The sequence below is a fragment of the Mercenaria mercenaria genome, chromosome 11 (assembly GCF_021730395.1).
Source record: "Mercenaria mercenaria strain notata chromosome 11, MADL_Memer_1, whole genome shotgun sequence".
Classification (NCBI taxonomy): Eukaryota; Metazoa; Mollusca; class Bivalvia; order Venerida; family Veneridae; genus Mercenaria; species Mercenaria mercenaria.
The window spans coordinates 16,089,531-16,108,948 of record NC_069371.1 but is presented as its reverse complement, the minus strand read 5'-3'; the positions used below and the strand labels follow the sequence as shown (position 1 = coordinate 16,108,948).

At 36.1% G+C, this 19,418-nt stretch overlaps 1 protein-coding gene across 3 annotated transcripts; it reads left to right on the top strand.

Moving 5' to 3' along the window:
* Positions 1–2: 2 nt before the first annotated feature.
* LOC123532106 (cobalamin trafficking protein CblD-like) lies at positions 3–17,649 on the top strand. 3 transcript variants are annotated; one of them, XM_053518633.1, is made up of 9 exons: positions 252–290; positions 1,791–1,811; positions 2,626–2,678; positions 4,701–4,827; positions 8,170–8,387; positions 9,944–10,046; positions 11,646–11,782; positions 12,222–12,308; positions 16,520–17,649. In XM_053518633.1, the coding sequence occupies exons 3-9, from the start codon at positions 2,667–2,669 to the stop codon at positions 16,712–16,714; spliced, it is 879 nt and encodes a 292-aa protein (XP_053374608.1). In that variant the 5' UTR covers positions 252–290; positions 1,791–1,811; positions 2,626–2,666; the 3' UTR covers positions 16,715–17,649. The 3 variants fall into 3 exon arrangements, with proteins under 3 accessions (XP_053374606.1, XP_053374607.1, XP_053374608.1); XM_053518631.1 differs by lacking the exons at positions 252–290; positions 1,791–1,811 and adding an exon at positions 3–94 and having other exon boundaries at positions 2,622–2,678; XM_053518632.1 differs by lacking the exons at positions 252–290; positions 1,791–1,811 and adding an exon at positions 89–158 and having other exon boundaries at positions 2,622–2,678.
* Positions 17,650–19,418: the final 1,769 nt, after the last annotated feature.

Here is a 19,418-nt window from a genome sequence, read left to right as displayed (position 1 = left end):
GACAAGTGTAAGCGTCTACACGTGATTAAGGTGATCAGACTAGAATTGAAGCTTGGATAGAGGAAGGTGAAGGTCGAGGTAAAAATATCAATAGGTGAATAACTCTCATATTTTGACCCTTAATTTACACTTTGACAACCATATATACGTACTTAAAGGTACAAGAAGGCATTTTTATGTAGCCAAGGGTGCCGCACCCTTCAAGATCTGTGTTTAATATAATCTATTTCATCTTGCAATTGCAGTGAATGACCTCGCAAGTCGTGATTTCGGACAGATACAGTAACGGAGGTATCAAGTCAACTCGTCCCCCAGTCAACTCGTCCCCGATTTGGTCATTTCGTCCCCCAAAATTGGTCATTTCGTCCCCCTCATCATAAAATTTGGTCAACTCGTCCCCGATTTGGTCATTTCGTCCCCCATAATTGGTCATTTCGTCCCCCTCATCCTAAAATTTGGTCAACTCGTCCCCCTTTTGATAATTTTGTTCCTCTTAATATTTTAAGCATTTTTGCATTTTTATGATATTTTTGACTTTGAAAACTTGTATTTAAAATCATCGTGAGTTTTGAAGGAGTTATATTGGAAATAGTTAACTTTAAATAATTAGGTTTGATAAAATAATAAAAGAAATATACTGAAAATATAAGACAGTTAACTGAAATAAAATATAAAAAAAAATAAATACAATGCTCTTAGTATTAAAAATATAATATAATAGGAAATCTAATTAACTTTTTAAAAATCATAGTAAGAAAAGAGAGAGCAATAACTCGTTACCCCTTGTCATAATAAAAGAAAGTTTAATTTAGAAATACAATAAAGAATAAATAAAATATCTGTCACATGCTTTATATCAATTTTTTGTCATTAAAGTTAAAAAGAAATACTTCAAAAGTAGGGAGACTGTGGTTTCTATAAAAGTAGAACGAGCATATACCTGCATGCAAAAGGTGTTAAAGGTTATTAATCACATTAAAAGGCGTTGATTGGGCTGATTGGAAGGTGTTAATGGTATTAAATTGCATGAGAAGTTGTTGATTGACCAGATGAAATGTGTGAAAATTTTCCCCAAGTAGAATTAATTGTGTTAGTAGTTGATTGGAGTGAGGGAATTTAATTTTCATTGCTACTGTTCTCCAGTAACTGTTATACATGTAGTTTAAAATTTTCATTTATTACTCATTATACATGTATTATCGAATTAGAGTTAAAAAAAAAAAAAAAAAATTATGGAAGACAATAACAATGGCCGTTTTCCAATGTGTCACTGTTTGTTAAATGTATGTATTTGTATATATTATATGCTGTTAATGCTGCCCACATAAGTGGGACTTAACATTTGCTTGAATAAACTTGAAACTTGAAACTTGAATCATTTATTATAAAAAACGTTTAATACAAAGTTTAATATTATTCAAGAGTTTGAAAATAAGCAGCATCAAATACGGACATTTAAACAGCTATCATGTTGTCCAACATAGCATACTTACAAAAACAGAACAGAAAAAAAACCCCTGGAAATCCTCCTTGTTAAATCGATCACTTTTAAAGCAAAAAGCTCTTAAAACAAACTTAAAGCATAAATATACTTATTTGAAAGAAAAAACAGATTATTATCATACTTCGATTATCTTTTTTTTCAAAATACGTTTTAAAAAGGGGGCCGAAAAAGGGGGGACGAAATGACCAATTTGAAATCGCCGAGGGGGACGAAATGACCAAATCGGGGACGAGTTGACTGTGGGACGAGTTGACTAGGGGACGAGTTGACTGTAAATCGTAACGGATACAGTAACTGGTCTAAGAAAGTGTCGTATTTTACAGAAAATCTTATTTTCAGAATTCTCAAACTATAAGTTTAAAGTGCAGGTGTATGAAAACGAATGCAAGGACTTTTGTTAGCAAAATTTTAGGCAGTTATAACTTATATTGCAAGTCAAATACCAGTCTTTTCAGGGTTATTAGATAATCTGTAAATATACCACTTTCCTAGACCTGGCTATTTATAAAACCCAGTCAGGCCCAAACAATAGAAATTGTCGATATCGACTGTACGGAAACCACCAGAAACGTAATGAAGGCTATTGTGTTCCTGCTATCTAAATCTCTGTTTAAATATAACCATAGAGTGGACGCAGTGCTACCAAAGGGGTCCGGCACATGAGTGGATTAAGTTTAATGGCTTATATTTGAGTCCTAGAGCGATAATTATGTAAAAAATCATACTAATATAACTACTCCATAGACTATGGAGTAGTTATATTAGTATGATTTTTTACATAATTATCGCTCTAGGACTCAAATATAAGCCATTAAACTTAATCCACTCATGTGCCGGACCCCTTTGAGTGCTACAGTACGTGGTAACACTGTCTGACTATGAAACCAGGGGTCTTGAGTTCAAGCCCCTGCTTCTCCAAGTTCCAACTAAATGTTGCCAACACTGGAATAAGAGTTCCATGTATGGATGCTTTACACCTGGCATGCTTAAGAACCAGGGAAGCTTATAGAATTGGCTCTATCCTCCCACTAACATTACTCCTGGAGGAGTTGCCCATATGATCGAGATACCAGTGGTATAAATGAGTTATCAAACAAACACTATACTTTTTTTTCAGGAAACTCTTCAGAAAACAATTGAAAAAGGCTAAAGGTGTCTAGATATGGCATCACGGGTAAGAAACGTCATATACAGTAGCAGGAATAATGTATTAGAAATATTATGGTTGCATTGCATTTATTATAATTATATGTTGGTATTTTTAGCATTACATCTACAGTCTTCACCTTAATTTTTTGTCAGTACGTCAACTACTTGTCCTTTCGGGGAAGTAAGTTAAGAAAACCACTTGTCCGAAAACATTTTTACTTGCCCGAAATCATTTTGTTTATATGATGTATTTTGGTTTATGTTTAATTCAACATTCAGTTATTTAAATGGTAGTCAATTAACTTACTCACACATCCATGGGCAGGCTAAGCCAACGTAAGTGGGGTAACCAATATTCAAGTAATTACCTAGCAGACAGAAATTACGGGAGAAGACTGTAGGAAAAAAAGTATGACCTATACCAGTAACCAGTTATATGCCAGTTGTTGGGTTCAGATTTGCACTACCCTTCTAAAACTTACTTTTTTAGCCAGGGCCTTTGTATAGTGTAGTTGTTCAAACTGCAATAATGGATCAGACTTGTTATATTCCACAACAACAGTGCCTGTACCCAAGTTTTGAACTAAATTTTACAGTCAGTTTTCATATTTATATGAATTTGATATGAGCTAGTACAATTTATATGAAAACCTTTCATGTTTGAGGCACCATATTTTAATAGAATCTAAAAAGAAATAGAATAAAATAACTGTTTTGGCTTCAGTGCAGATCAGGTACACGTCTTTGTTACCAGTCTTTCAGTTTTCCATTTATAAAAAAGAAAACAAACTAATACAGTTCCTCAGCAACATTATAAAATTGTACAAAAAATATTAATCTAAGGTACATTTTTATACATTTGGAAATATCTTCAGCAGAATTAGGTCAAATTACATCAGTCATCTCGCAGTGTCAAACAGGTTAACTTTCATCCCACATCAAAGAGTAATGCCGAAAATCAATAAAGAGAAAGTTGCCGCCAGTTGCTCTTTGAAGTGCCGACAGTTGCTCTTTGAAGTTTTAATCTGCCACGTGCCTGTGTTTATTCCAAGGTATTCATCAAAATGAGATACCAGTTATGTAACCAAATATGGGACATGTTTTTTTTTAAATATTGTAAAAGAAGGATTTACGAATATCGAAAGTAAGTAGTACCTTTATCTCCTTTATTTTTGATCAGAAAAAAATGTTTTATTACTATTGAAATGTTCTTTTCTGCAAGAATAAAGTTATTTGCTGAATTAAGTTACAAGATATTGATTTCCCCGATAACTATTTAAATCATCATCACGCCCAGTTTTTGTGTCATTGGTCAATGCCATTATGTTGTGTCTCAAACAGTGCACAGACACCTGGGGTCTGGAACCCCCAACCCCTCCAGCCCAAACTACTACGCACCTGTATATATTTATCTTAGTAAGCTAGCTTAGTAAGCTAGTGAGAGATTTTATATATTTTCAAATTAGTTCAAATAAGTTTAATATTGCTTGTGTGATTATAGTCTGTGTCTTGATATACAATGATGATGATAAAATATATACAGGTGCGTAGTAGTTTGGGCTGGAGTGGTTGGGGGTTCCAGACCCCAGGTGTCTGTGAAACAGTGGGGGTATTTTCGGAAATTTTTTATGCAATTATTTTTATATATTGCAAATCTGAAGCCATCAATTCAAACATAAATATACGAAAGCTAGTATTTAGGACGTTCATTTCAGATTCATGAAATTCTTTTTGTAATTATTGTAAAAATTAAGGGACTTAAATTTCGGAAAAATGCACTTGTCCGTTCTGGCAACCACCTGAAAACTTTGGCTTGCCCGAAACAGGATCTACTTGTCCCGGACTTTGGGCAACCCAGTTACGACGAAGACTGCATCTAAAGAACAATGCCATTCACTTTTTATACTGCCAGTGTTGTAGACCCAGGGTCTGTATTCATCAGCGTTTAAAGTCTAGAACTTTGACATAAGAATGACAAACCTTGAATTTATCATAACTTAAACTTAGAATACACAGTGTACAGAGAAATATTTCCTCTTTGTTATAGTTGCTGTCAAAGCGAGTGATGTACCTGCCAAATCTTCGAGCAGTAGTGAACCATTTCCGAGCTTTTTCCTGGTACAACAATGGAGAGAATGCTGACAGTTACAAAGTTGTTGGAGAAACTGAATCAGGTATAATGTAACACAATCAAAATCATCATTGAAAATGTGTTCCTACAGAGGTATATCATTTAGATATTACCAAGATGGAGAACAAGTAGGGAATGTGAAAGAAGTGTCACAGGGGCTAGTTTCTTCTGCTGATTTTAACAAACACAAAAAGGTTATATGATAAACAAAGTTCATTTTATGGTTGTACATTTTATCTCGGTTAAAAATTAAATTGTTTTATCAAATTTTGTTTTAACAGTCATTACCAAGCACAAGGTGAGATTGCAAAAATGTGACAACTTTGCCAGTCCGTAAAATTATCACACAAAAAATAATCTTCCTGTACTTAATAGGTTGTAAAAAAAGAAGGATATCAGGAGGAAATAAATGAAAATCTACGAGAGGCAGTTGACTTTTAAACTTTGGCGTTAGTTCTGAATTCTCTTTATATCAACTTTAAGAAATATGCCTTTGAAACTTAATGCTAGTGTACTATCACTAAATGAGTAAGCAGATCAAGGACCATAATCCTTCCATACATTTTGACAAAATTATGGCCCTTTATGTGTACTTAACAAAGATTTGCATTTCTTGGTCAAAATATTGTTAATATCACATCAATTTTGAATACCTTAGAAGCAATAGATGTGATTTTTTTTTCTTTGTTCATAATAGTCTTATAAAAACAAAGCCATGGTAACACTTCTCGGATCTTGGTTTATAAATACTTTTTTCCGGTTGTAAAGAAATTAATTGGTTCACAACATCTTTTACTTTATTTTTAGCTCGACTATTCGAAGAATAAGTAGAGCTATCCTACTCACCACGGCGTTGACGTTGGCATCACACCTTGGTTAAGTTTTTTGTACCAGTCCACTTTTTGACAAAGTCTTTTGAGATAAAGCTTTGAAACTTTAAACACTTGTTTACCATCACCATTGCCAGTTATAGGCAAGAGCACACCTCCATCGAGGATTTTGGCTGAAGTATGGCCCCTTTTGACTTAGAAATCATGGTTAAGTTTTTCGTACCAGTTCATATTTTGACAAAGTCTTTTGAGATAAAGCTTTGAAACTTTAAACACTTGTTTGCCATCATCATGTCCAGTTATAGTCAAGAGCACATAACTCCATCAAGGATTTTGGCTGAATTATGGCCCCTTTGGACTTAGAAATCTTGGTTAAGTTTTTCATACCAGTTCATGTTTTGACAAATTCTTTTGAGATAAAGCTTTGAAACTTTCAAACACTTGTTTACCATCACCATGTCCAGTTATAGGCAAGAGCACATAACTCCATCAAGGATTTTGGCTGAATTATGGCCCTTTTTGACTTAGAAATCTTGGTTAAGTTTTTCGTACCAGTTCATATTTTGTGTAAAGTGTTTGACATATGGCTTTGAAACTTTGATCACTTGTTTAGTATAATAGTCTCTATCTGTAGGAAAGAGTACATAACTCTGTCTTCAATTTTGGCTGAATTATGGCCTTTTTTTAGACTTAGAAATTTGTTCTGTTTTCATACAAGTCCACGTTTTGTCAAAACTAATTGACATATGGCTTTTAAACTTTGAACACTTGTTTATCATCATGATTTCCATCTGTAGACATGCTTACATAACTCTGACAACTATTTTGGCAGAATTATGGCCCTTTTTGGACTTTGAAATTGGTTCACACATTGCCATATAGTGCAAGACTTATCAAAATCCACAAATACAGGAACATTAGTTGTCTAATCTGTTTTTATGCCCCGAAGGGAGGCATATAGTTTTTGAACCTTCTGTCGGTCTGTCCGCAATTTTCGTGTCCGGTCCATAACTTTGTCATCCATGGATGGATTTTCAAATAACTTGGCATGAATGTGTACCACAGTAAGACGACGTGTCGCGCGCAAGACCCAGGTCCGTAGCTCAAAGGTCAAGGTCACACTTAGACGTTAAAGGTCATTTTTCATGATAGTGCAATGATGGGCGTGTCCGGTCCATATCTTTGTCATCCATGGATGGATTTTCAAGTTACTACGCATAAATGTGTGGCACAGTAAGACGATGTGTCACGCGCAAGACCCAGGTCTGTAGCTCAAAATCAAGGTCACACTTAGATGTTAAAGGTCATATTTCATGATAGTGCATTGATGGGCGTGTCCGGTCCATATCTTTGTCATTCATGCATGGATTTTAAAATTATTGGGCATGAATGTGTACCACAGTAAGACGACATGTCGCGCGCAAGACCCAGGTCCGTAGCTCAAAAGTCAAGGTCACACTTATACGTTAAAGGTCATATTTCATGATAGTGCAATGATGGGCATGTCTGGTCCATATCTTTGTCATTCATGCATGGATTTTAAAATAACTACGCATGAATGTGTGGCACAGTAAGACGACGTGTCGCGAGCAAGACCCAGGTCCGTAGGTCAAAGGTCCTAAACTCTAACATCGACCATAACTATTCATTCAATGTGCCATCGGGGTCATGTGTCATCCTATGGAGACAGCTGTTGTTTTTCTTTTGTCTGAATATCTGTGTTAATATCTTGACCCCATTCTTCAATCAATTCTTCGAATAGTCAAGCGAGCTGTCATCAGACAGCTCTTGTTTTTTAAATGTTTTAGAAATAAAATGACCTGTATAATGTAAATAGCAGCTATATTTATTAATTAATGTAAGCTATGCTTACCTGTCCCTTGTAATTCTGTTTAAAATGGTATATGTATTTTTTAATAAGATTTTATTATGTTTTATTGTGACATACATATGATGAGACGTAAATAAACTATTGAATTGAATTGAATAGATACCGGAGGAGATTTAATTTTCATTAAATATCTTACCCTGACCTTTGTATGCTAAATTATCAAAACTGTCATCATCTTTGTCAAAAATTGTGTATGTGTTCTAGATACTTGGTATATCTTTCAGTAGATGAAAAAGTTTATTAAAAGATTAACAGGAGATCAATTTTTAGCTCGTCAGATTTTTTAAAAAAATCTATAAGGTATTGTCGTTGGAGTTGGTTAAAATTTTTGTTTAGGTCTACCTTTTCACAAAAACTATGAGAGCTACAGCTTTTAAAGTTTGCACACGTGTTTATCATTGTTAGATGAGTAAGTAGACCAAGAACCATAACTTCTGCTTCTTTTTCTTCTTTGTTCGCCAAACCATAACTCTAAACTGCATTTTGTCAGAATTATAGCCCTATTTGTTCTAAGAAAATCTGAAATATACCTTTCTTACATATTGTCCAACATTTGCAGACGAGCAAGGGTACCCGCAGACAATGCTCATGTTAGACTGATATTTCACCTTTGTACCCCTTTAAAATAAACTTAAACTGTATGTATTGATTTGCATTATTACAGAATCTTTCACAGTCTGGCCTGATGAAAAGTTGGGCCCTTTTGGACCTCAAGATAAACGATATCCACTGCCTGGTAGAGTTGGAACTACATTGAAAACCCCAACAGTGGCAAAAAATGCACCTACCATACAGACATTAGATTTAGATACCCTGTTTGCACAGCTACCATCAGAAAGACACAAGGATATACTGACCCAGGCACAAGAGGAGGCAGAATCGGTAAGTGTATCACACTGGTTCTATACACAGTCAGAGGAAAATATTTTCCTTGATGACTTTACTCAGGGCCTCCTCTGCCATTTGCCAATGTAGCCAAATGCTAAAAATTCAAAGAAATGGCTACAGACTTTTTAAAGTGACTACTAATTTTTTTATTAAAATGTGGCCAAATTTTAGCTATTCAGCTTCAATTTGGCAGTTTCTCTTAAAAATTGGCTACAACTTTTAGAGGCCCAGTGGAGGCCCTGATGACTTTACGGAAGAGAAAATGTCTGAAATTATTTGTGATCCACCTCTAATTTATATCATTAAGTTGGAGGTGTCAGTTACTTGTGGAGAACAAGTTCATACTAGTATGAATTTCAGGATTATTGGTTGGATCAACTGATCACCATTACACAAGTGAAGTATTGTTGAAAGATAACTTAAAAATCAATATCAAGCAAATTACTTAATTGCAGCTGTAATCATGGTCGGTTTCAAAGTTTATGCGAAAAACTGCATAGATGATTTCTTTTTGGTGGAGACAGTTCACAGTGATATTTTTTAAAACAACCAATGGCTTTCTTAAGGGAAAATATAGCACAATAAGAGAAAAATTCGAATCATTTAATTTTCATAGCAGACACACTACCTGTTTGTAAGAAATTAGGATTGAAAAATGAATGCAGATTTTTGTAAAATTATACACTAAGGATATTATTGAACATTTTCTTTAAATTCCAAGGGGAAATTATGGCTGTCTTTCAGGGAAAATAAAACAATTTTAGGGGAAAATTTAGCTGTTTTTTGACCAGGGGAAATAGCCTGTATTCGGCTGTAAAAAATAGCAAAAAAAAAAAAAAAGCACTGGTCCACAAGCTTTATCTCAATGAACAAGTAAAATATGTCTACTGATGTGGAATCTGACATTTATTGTATTTTACCTCAACTGTAAAACAGAAAAATCATTTACTATATTTTACCTAAGTTTTGGCATTTTAAAATGATGAAGTTCCAAAAAAAATTGTTTTGGTAATTTGAACTAATGTTTACCAAACTGGATCACAATGTTTATGGGCGTTCTATGTAGGCCAAGTTTGAAAATTGTCCAGATTGTCCCAGTAGGTCTTGAGTTATTGCTCTTGTATTGCCAAAAATTGCTGAAATTGACCGTGTCCACTGTCTTAACTTGAATAGTTCTTATCCAGTGTTCACCAGACCTAGTCACAACATTCTCTGTGACTATTTGATAAACGACATTGTGTCTGAAATCATTAGTCCTGCACCTCTGATTCATGTGGGGAAGTTGGCTGTTACTTGCGGGGAACAGGTTTGTAATGGTACAGAATCCAGGGACACTGGTTAGGTTAACTCCCCGCCGTTATATGACTGAAATACTGTTGAAAAACGGCGTTAAACCCAAAACAAACAAATAGTCACAACATTTATGTGCAAAATATCTCAGACAAGAATGATAACCAAGTTGATAGTCCCAGTCTCTCATGAATTATGGCATTTATTCATATTTAAGAATTGAATAATATACTATTCTATATACAATATACTAATTTTAGTTGGAGGCCATGGAGGAAAGTGAGAACTTGGAGAAACCAGTCCCTTCAGCAGAAGATCTGTTAGAATGTGTGGCTCATGAATGTCCCCAGCTCATGAGGAAAGGTAATACTTGTTTTTGTATACACATGTTTAGACTAGAAATGTTCCTGCTAGACACTGATAATGTCCCCGGACAAAAAGTAATAATTATGTTTGTATGTATAGACTAGAAATGTTCCTGCTAGACACTGATAATGTCTACAGCTCATGAGAAAAGGTAATAATTGTGTATGTGTGTATAGACGTGAAACATGTCTATTAGACACAATTTACGTGAATAGAGGTCCACAATGAGAAAACATGATCATGTATATGAGTATAAGGCCAAGGATAGTAATGGTTTTGCTGATAGTCTACAGCAAATGAGAAAAGGTGATAATTGTGTAGTGTTCAATGTCCCCTACTCCAGAGCAAAGGTAATAAATGTGAGAGTGAACAGACCTGAAAGGTGTCTACTAGACACAATATCCACATCTCATGAGAAAACGTAATCATACATGTGTATAATCTAGAAATGTGTTTGCTAAACACTATTATCCCCAGCTCATGAGAAAAAGTGATAATTGTGTATGTGTGTGTAGACCTGCATTGTGTTAACTAGATACAGTGTCCTAGGCTTATTGGAAGATGATATGTGCATGTGTATCTAGACCTGAAACATGTCAATTAGATACAATGTTCCCAGCTCATGAGGAAAGGTAATAAGTACGTATGTGAGTAAATGTCCTCAGCTCATGAGAAAAAGGTAATCATATGACTTGTGTATAGACAAGGTTTGCTGCTAATAAGAAAAGGTAATCATGTATGTCTGTATAGCAATATGTCACCTAGACACATACACTCTCATTAGTTCATGAGGAACACCTGGACACATATACTCTCATTAGCTTATGAGGAAACTGGAACATATCTTATAGCATGAACCTGACACATACACTCTCATTAGCTTATGAGGCTGAACATCCTAGAGACACACTGACACATCTCTCATTAGCTTATGAGGAACACCTGGACACATATACTCTCATTAGCTTATGAGGAACACCTGGACACATATACTCTCATTAGCTTATGAGGAACACCTGGACACATACACTCTCATTAGCTTATGAGGAACACCTGGACACATATACTCTCATTAGCTTATGAGGAACACCTGGACACATATACTCTCATTAGCTTATGAGGAACACCTGGACACATATACTCTCATTAGCTTATGACGAACACCTGGACACATATACTCTCATTAGCTTATGAGGAAAGGTAACCATTTTTAATGTAAAAGAAGTACAAATAATTCGTAATATTGGGTACTGAGACAGGCAACATGAATGCCATGCCTTATATTTGAGGTCTGTCTGGAGCACAAGACTATGATTCAAGAGTTGTTTAATTTGATCCTTAGGTGAGAAAAATTATAAATGGCAAAATGGCAGTACCTTCTGCCTATTGTAGAGTGGAGGGTAGCAATGAATCCAGGAAAATGAAGAGAATTGTCTGCCTTCGCATGACAAAATGATAATGTTGAAAAATGGCAGTAAACACAAATCAGTTCTGTCTACATTTACTGTCGCCTGTTACATTATTTTATTACTGGTAGTGTAAAAAAAAGGGAAATTTATGGAGTGTAAATTCATGGTTTCATTTGACATCTTGCAGATTTTGCCGATTTATTTCCCTGGATGGATATTATGCAAGGCCATTTCACAGTGATAACAGTGAGTCAAAAAACTAAAGAAGACATGTCTGGATGGTCGATGGAGGTTGAAGCTGAAAGAGAGGAACTGTTGGACAGTGTAAGTTACAGTTTCATAGTCGTTGTCATAAAGGACAGCCTTATACAGTGCAACATTTCTAGAGTGGTCGCTCATGGGAATGTTGTATGAGGTGATTGTTCTCGAGAGATTAATTTACCAAGTTTTCATTTAATGGGATAGAAAATATCTCTGTATTGAGATTTTTGCTCCTCAGAGGTGTTGCTTATAGATTTCATTATAAATGAATAAATTTACTATGCAACATTAGAGTAAGTTTGCATTTTTTGTTAATATTGCTATTTAACAGTAAGCAACATTTTGTTCACTTTGTTATATTTTTGAACATAATACTATAACATTCTCTTAAATTTGCTTGACCCGCCATTGGCGGTTATCGCCTGAAATAATACCGTCAATATATGAAACAGACAGTTGCTGAAATGTGTCAGGTACACTTTAGACAATCCTTTATTTACAGTTTATCAAAGGAGCAACAGAAATTTGTGAGGCACTAAATAAAGTAGGCTACTGGGCAGACTTTATCGATCCATCCTGTGGAAAACCAGTAAGCATATCATATTTTCGAATACCCTTGGATTAAAAGTAAAGGGTGGGGGGTGTATATTGGAGTCATGTATATCTGTTGGTCCATCTGTAATTTGTGTCTGTTCCATATTTCCTTAACTGCTGGAAAGATTTTCATTAACTTGCACATCTAGGTGGCATGCTGAGAGCACAACCTGGGTCAAACTACTGGGATAAGGTAACAATTGAAGAGCAAAGGCCAAATAGCTGAATTTTGTGTCTGTCGCATATTGTCTAAACCACTTAAAATATTTGTAAAACTAGCATCAATTGTTTACTTCATCAAGACTGATTTACACAATCTAGGTCAATATGTCAAAGGGCACTTGGAGGTGATTATATCAAAGAGCTTAACATTTTTGTCTCCAAACCATATCTTTTAAACTACATGGAAGATCATCAAATATTTACCTCACCAATACATGCTGTGCACACAATCCAGGTCACTATGTCTAAGGCTGAAATTGGAGGTTAGTGGTCAAATAGGTTACAGTAACTCTGTGTCTGCCTCATACATCTTCTGAATTGCTGGGAAGATTTTCTTAAAACTAGCATCCGATATTTACCTTATCAAGATGACATGCAGAGCGCACAACCTAGGTTTCTAGGTCTAAGGTCATACTTTGAGGTCAAAGGCCAAATAGCTCAACTTTGTGTCCACTCTATATCTTCTTAACTGCTCGGAAGATTTTTATATAACTAGCATAAACATTCACCACATCCAGACAATGTGCAAAGCCCACAACACAAGTTCATGGTCACACTTCAGATAGCTTAAATTTATGTCCACTCAATCTTCTAAATCACTTAAATGAATTTCATAAAACTAGCATCAGTAGTTAACTTCATCTTGCAGAAAGCACTGCAAAGGTCACTGGGTTCAATATATGAAGGTCACATTAAAAAGTCAATTGTCGTGATAATATTTTGTTTTCTCTGTATCAAAGTGGGATATGGCAGTGTTATTTCGTTAGCTGATTTGAAAATATGGGATGCCATATTTTAAGATAAAATTTTCTTGGTTCTTTTGGATTTTTAGTTAGTTGACAAAAGCCCAAAAGACAAAACATTTAGGGTTAGTTAGAACATCACTTTGTTTACAGTCATGCCTCCAAATATTATTCCAGAATTAGTTTTTACAGAACACTTTAACTAAAAACAAGAGGACCATGATGGTCCTGAATCGCTCACCTATCCCCACATGACCCAGTGTTCAACTGAGTATGGCCCGCCCGCTTAGCTCAGTAGGTAAGAGCGTTGGTCTACGGACCGCGGGGTCGCGAGTTCAATCCTCGGGCGGGGCGTATGTTCTCCGTGACTATTTGATAAACGACACTGTGTCTGAAATCATTAGTCCTCCACCTCTGATAATTCATGTGGGGAAGTTGGCAGTTACTTGCGGAGAACAGGTTTGTACTGGTACAGAATCCAGGAACACGGTTAGGTTAACTGCCCGCCGTTACATGACTGAAATACTGTTGAAAAACGGCGTTAAACCAAAAACAAACAAACAACTGAGTATGACATCGTTTTTTCTATTATTTGACAAAGTGACCTAGTTTTTGAGCATATGTGACCTAGATATCATCAAGATAAAAAATTCTGACCAATTTTCATGAAGATCCATTGAAAAATATGACCTCTAGAGAGGTCACAAGGTTTTTCTATTATTTGACCTAATGACCTAGCTTTTGAAGGCACGTGACCCACTTTTAAACTTGACCTAGATATCATCAAGGTGAACAATCTCACCAGTTTTCATGAAGATCTTAAGAAAAATATGGCCTCTAGAGAGGTCACAAGGTTTTTCTATTTTTCAACCTACTGACCTAGTTTTTGACCGCACATGACCCAGTTACGAACTTGACCTAGATATCATCAAGCTGAACATTCTCATTAATTTTCATGAAGATCCATTGAGAAATATGGCCTCTAGAAAGGTCACAAGGTTTTTCTATTTTTCGACCTACTGACCTAGTTTTTGACCGCACATGACCCAGTTTCGAACCTGACCTAGATATCATCAAGGATAACATTCTGACCAATTTTCATAAAGATCCTATGAAAAATATGGCCTCTAGAGAGGTCACAATTTTTTTTCTGTTTTCAGACCTACTGACCTAGTTTTTGACCCCACGTGACCCAGTTTCAAACTTGATCTAGAGATCATCAAGGTGAACATTCTGACCAATTTCTATGAAGATCCATTGAGAAATATGGCCTCTAGAGAGGTCACAAGGTTTTTCTATTTTTAGACCTACTGACCTAGTTTTTGACACCACGTGACCCAGTTTCGAACTTGACCTAGATATCATCAAGGTAAACATTCTGACCAATATTCATGAAGATCTCTTGAAAAATATGGCCTCTAGAGAGGTCACAAGGTTTTTCTATTTTTAGATCTACTGACCTAGTTTTTGACCCAACGTGACCCAGTTTCGAACTTGACCTAGATATCATCAAGATGAACATTCTGACCAATTTTCATGAAGATCCATTGAGAAATATGGCCTCTAGAGAGGTCACAAGGTTTTTCTATTTTTAGACCTACTGACCTAGTTTTTGACCCCACGTGACCCAGTTTCAAACTTGACCTAGACATCATCAAGGTGAACATTCTGATTAATATTCATGAAGATCTCTTGAAAAAATAGCCTCTAGAGAGGTCACAAGGTTTTTCTATTTTTAGATCTACTGACCTAGTTTTTGACCCCACGTGACCCAGTTTCGAACTTGACCTAGACATCATCAAGATGAACATTCTGACCAATTTTCATGAAGATCCATTGAGAAATATGGCCTCTAGAGAGGTCACAAGGTTTTTCAATTTTTAGACCTACTGACCTAGTTTTTGACCCCACGTGACCAAGTTTCGAACTTGACCTAGATATCATCAAGATGAACATTCTGACCAACTTTCATAAAGATCCCATGAAAAATGTGACCTCTAGAGTGGTCACAAGCAAAAGTTTACGGACGGACGGACGGACGACGGACGCCACGCGATCACAAAAGCTCACCTTGTCACTTTGTGACAGGTGAGCTAATAAACCTTCCCCAAACCACTTCATTCTTCACCGAACCTCTTCATTGATGTTCACCAGACTTGGCAACCTTACATGAATCTTCGGCAAGTTTGTGAAGTTGTATGGTTGTATAACCAACTACTAGTGTGATAAGGACTTTTTATGCCCCCGAAGGGAGGCATATAGTTTTTGAACCGTCTGTCGGTCTGTCTGTCGGTCTGTCAGTCTGTCCGCAATTTTCGTGTCCGGTCCATATCTTTGTCATCGATGGATGGATTTTCAAATAACTTGGCATGAATGTGTACCACAGTAAGACGACGTGTCGCGCGCAAGACCCAGGTCCGTAGCTCAAAGGTCAAGGTCACACTTAGACGTTAAAGGATAGTGCATTGATGGGCGTGTCCGGTCCATATCTTTGTCATCGATGGATGGATTTTCAAATAACTTGGCCTGAACGTGTACCACAGTAAGACGACGTGTCGCGCGCAAGACCCAGGTCCGTAGCTCAAAGGTCAAGGTCACACTAAGACGTTAAAGGATAGCGCATTGATGGGCGTGTCCGGTCCATATCTTTGTCATCGATGGATGGATTTTCAAATAACTTGGCATGAATGTGTACCACAGTAAGACGACGTGTCGCGCGCAAGACCCAGGTCTGTAGCTCAAAGGTCAAGGTCACACTTAGACGTTAAAGGATAGTGCATTGATGGGCGTGTCTGGTCCATATCTTTGTCATCGATGGATGGATTTTCAAATAACTTGGCATGAATGTGTACCACAGTAAGACGACGTGTCGCGCGCAAGACTCAGGTCCGTAGCTCAAAGGTCAAGGTCACACTTAGACGTTAAAGGTCATTTTTCATGATAGTGCATTGATAGGCGTGTCCGGTCCATATCTTTTTCATTCATGCATGGATTTTAAAATATCTACGCATGAATGTCTGACACATTAAGACGACGTGTCGCGCGCAAGACCCAGTTCCGTAGAAATAGGGCTGAATTCTGGTGTATGTTTTGGGTTAAAAACACTAGATTCTTAAATAATGCTCACAATTTTTAATATTTAATTATCAGGCTATGATCCACAATTGCATTTCAACTAACAACTAAGAAACATGAAATATGTATTCTATTGACGATGGTACTCTGTTTTTTATGCTTTCAGTTTCACAGTCAACATACAAATTCCTCATTGTTTGAGACAGATGAAAGATATCGTAAACTTGGTTTTGAAATTGAGGATCTGGGATGCTGTAAAGTAATACGTCACCATATTTGGGGTACACATGCTTACATCGGATGTTTGTTTACAAATGCACCTACCACAGATCCTATTTTGAAAATGATGAAAAAATCCTGATCTGTTCACTCCTTTTAAAAACTGTTACAAGTAGTGCAAAAATATTTTATTGTGCTTTATTTGAGGTAAAGATAGTTACTTTTTGCGGAATTTTAAGTTATAGTAGTGGTATCCATTTAGAAAGCATCAAAATTTCTGTGTTAAAGCAGCTGTGTTGTGATTATGGGTAAGAATATTTCTGTCTTTAAACTATTGCAATGATAGTCAGCTGCTCAGCCATTCTGTATGTTGAAAACATTCAGAATACATTAAATCCAACAGAAGAGAAAAGTTTTTGTAAAGAGTTACTTTAATTATAAGTTTGTATCAATGAATTATGGTAGCATTCTCTGACAAAATCAGTAATTCATCTTAATTTTACCTGCCTGCTATAGAAAAATACCCTGGTAATGATGATGAGTTTTAGTGAATTGCTTTGTAAGAGAAATATGCTTTATTTAAAGATACCATCATGACAATGATTATCAGTTAAGACATTTGAAAGAGAAATGTTTATATTATATGTTGTTATACATAGTGCTCTAGGAAATTTCAGGGATTTTTTGTCACATATTTGTAACCCACTGTATTGACAGTACATTTTGTTCGATTTTTGGAACATTATGAAAAATTGTATGCAAACAAGTACATATACCGAGAAAAACTGGCATTTCAGCGCTATTAAGTCATTCGAAATTTTAAAGATGGTCTCCTTACTAACGAACAGACTTTGAGAGTTAGAGTACCTGTAAAAGTATTTTCTTTTTTCTGTATAAGATTTTGTCTGCTGCTGTATATGAAGATAACAGAAAAATGTATACAGTGTTTTAAAACATATCCAATATACTACAGTTTTTTGTCACCCAATTTGATATACATGAGTGAATGTTTAAAATGACATGGTTAATACTCTTGTTTTATTGGTAGATACATGTTAAGTAAAAAGTTATCAATTATGTAAAGCTTTGTTGTTTATTGTTAAGGTTGTGGTAGAAAAAAGGTATACAAGATCTAAAAGGCTCAATAATAGCCAGTTTGGCGCACTCAGATGACTTCCAATCAGGTCTGAGGTGTGAATCCCCCGAGGACTGCATATGTTCTCTGTGATGAGTGGCTGAAATCAATACCTCTATAGTCATTCAGCTTCCATTTCTAACCTATGTAGAGAAGTTGTCATTCATGTAAGAACAAATTTATACTGGTAAGTATTGGCTGAGGAATAGGGTTGGAAAAAATGGTGTAAAACTAAACACAAAGAAATAATTAGGGCAAATAGACAGAAATTAAGGTTTGGTTCTAGTTTAAGAAACCCATTTCAGAATACAACATCAACTTCAAGGTGTAAATGTGAAATTGGAGACCAGTCTTGGAATGCAGCCTTGTGGTTGGTCTGTTTCAAGACCTAACCCGGAATCAACCAATCAGAAGACAGTGTTTAGAGACAGGTCTCAAATTTCAAATTCATAACTTGGAACTAAGACAATTTCAAGATTGTGAGTTGGTCACATGCTGCAGAGTTACAACTACTGTTATTCTATGAAGCATGATTGGTAATTTAAACAGAAAGCAAGTAAAGTGAGTAATTCCTGAAAAACTAGAGATGCTTTTGAGAAAAGCGCATGTCTCCCACAACTGCCCCTATGAAAAATGTTAGTTTCTCTAGATGTTTTAGACGAGCAGATCCAATTAGATGGTCTGGATGAGTGGATCCAATCAGTAATTCAAGGGCCATAAATCAAAAGTGCCTGGGCGGATTTGACTAGTTAATGAACTTGGGTAAGGTCTTATGGCCAAACATATTTTGTTCAAGTTTGGTGAAGATCGGATGAGAAATGTTCAACTTAGAGAGCGGACAAGAGTAAACAGACGGATTTTTTCGGTAATTCAAGGGCTGTAACTCTAAAATGCCTGGACCGATTTGGCTAGTTATCGAACTTGGCCGAGGTCTCATGGTGAAACACATTTTGTTCAAGTTTGGTGAAGAACGGATGAGAAATGCTCGACTAAGAGTGCGGACAAGAGTAAAAAGGCCGATTTTTCGATAATTCAAGGGCCGTAACTCCAAAATGCCTAGACCGATTTGGCTAGTTATCGAACTTGGCCGAGGTCTCATGGCCAAACACATTTTGTTCTAGTTTGGTGAAGATCGAATGAGAAATGTTTGAATTAGAGTGCGGACAAGAGTAAAAAGGCCGATTTTAGGTAATTCAAGGGCCATAACTCCAAGAGGCCTGGACCGATTCGGCTAGTTATCGAACTTGGCCGAGGTCTTATGGTCAAACACATTTTGTTCAAGTCTGGTGAAAATCGGATGAGAAATGTTCGACTTAGAGTGCGGACAAGCTTTGTTACAGACACACACACACGCACAGACTGGAGTAAATCAATATGCCTCCCACACCACTGTGTGGTGGGAGACATAACAGTCCACAATTGAGGCAAAGACCCCAGTACTAGAGCAGGATCAATATACCGGTATAATGATATCAGCTGAATATTAAGTTTCACTGATGCTCTGTAAACACAAAATTAAGTTATATGTATATTTTCTTTTCACTGTACATTAAAATATTCAATAAAATTAACACAAAAGTATATTTAACAGTCATGCTGGTTATTTTACATCTTGCACGCACAATCGATCTAATTTTATGTGTGGGTGGAAATTCCATTTACACTGATTATATTTATATGGCACATACTGATTTTTTTTTATAAATTTCAG

Excerpts from the sequence above, each read along its gene's own strand:
- LOC123532106 (XM_053518631.1), top strand. Across the intron at positions 8,388-9,943 it reads CACAAGAGGAGGCAGAATCG|TTGGAGGCCATGGAGGAAAG; the intron begins GTAAGTGTATCA and ends TACTAATTTTAG. Across the intron at positions 10,047-11,645 it reads TCCCCAGCTCATGAGGAAAG|ATTTTGCCGATTTATTTCCC; the intron begins GTAATACTTGTT and ends GACATCTTGCAG.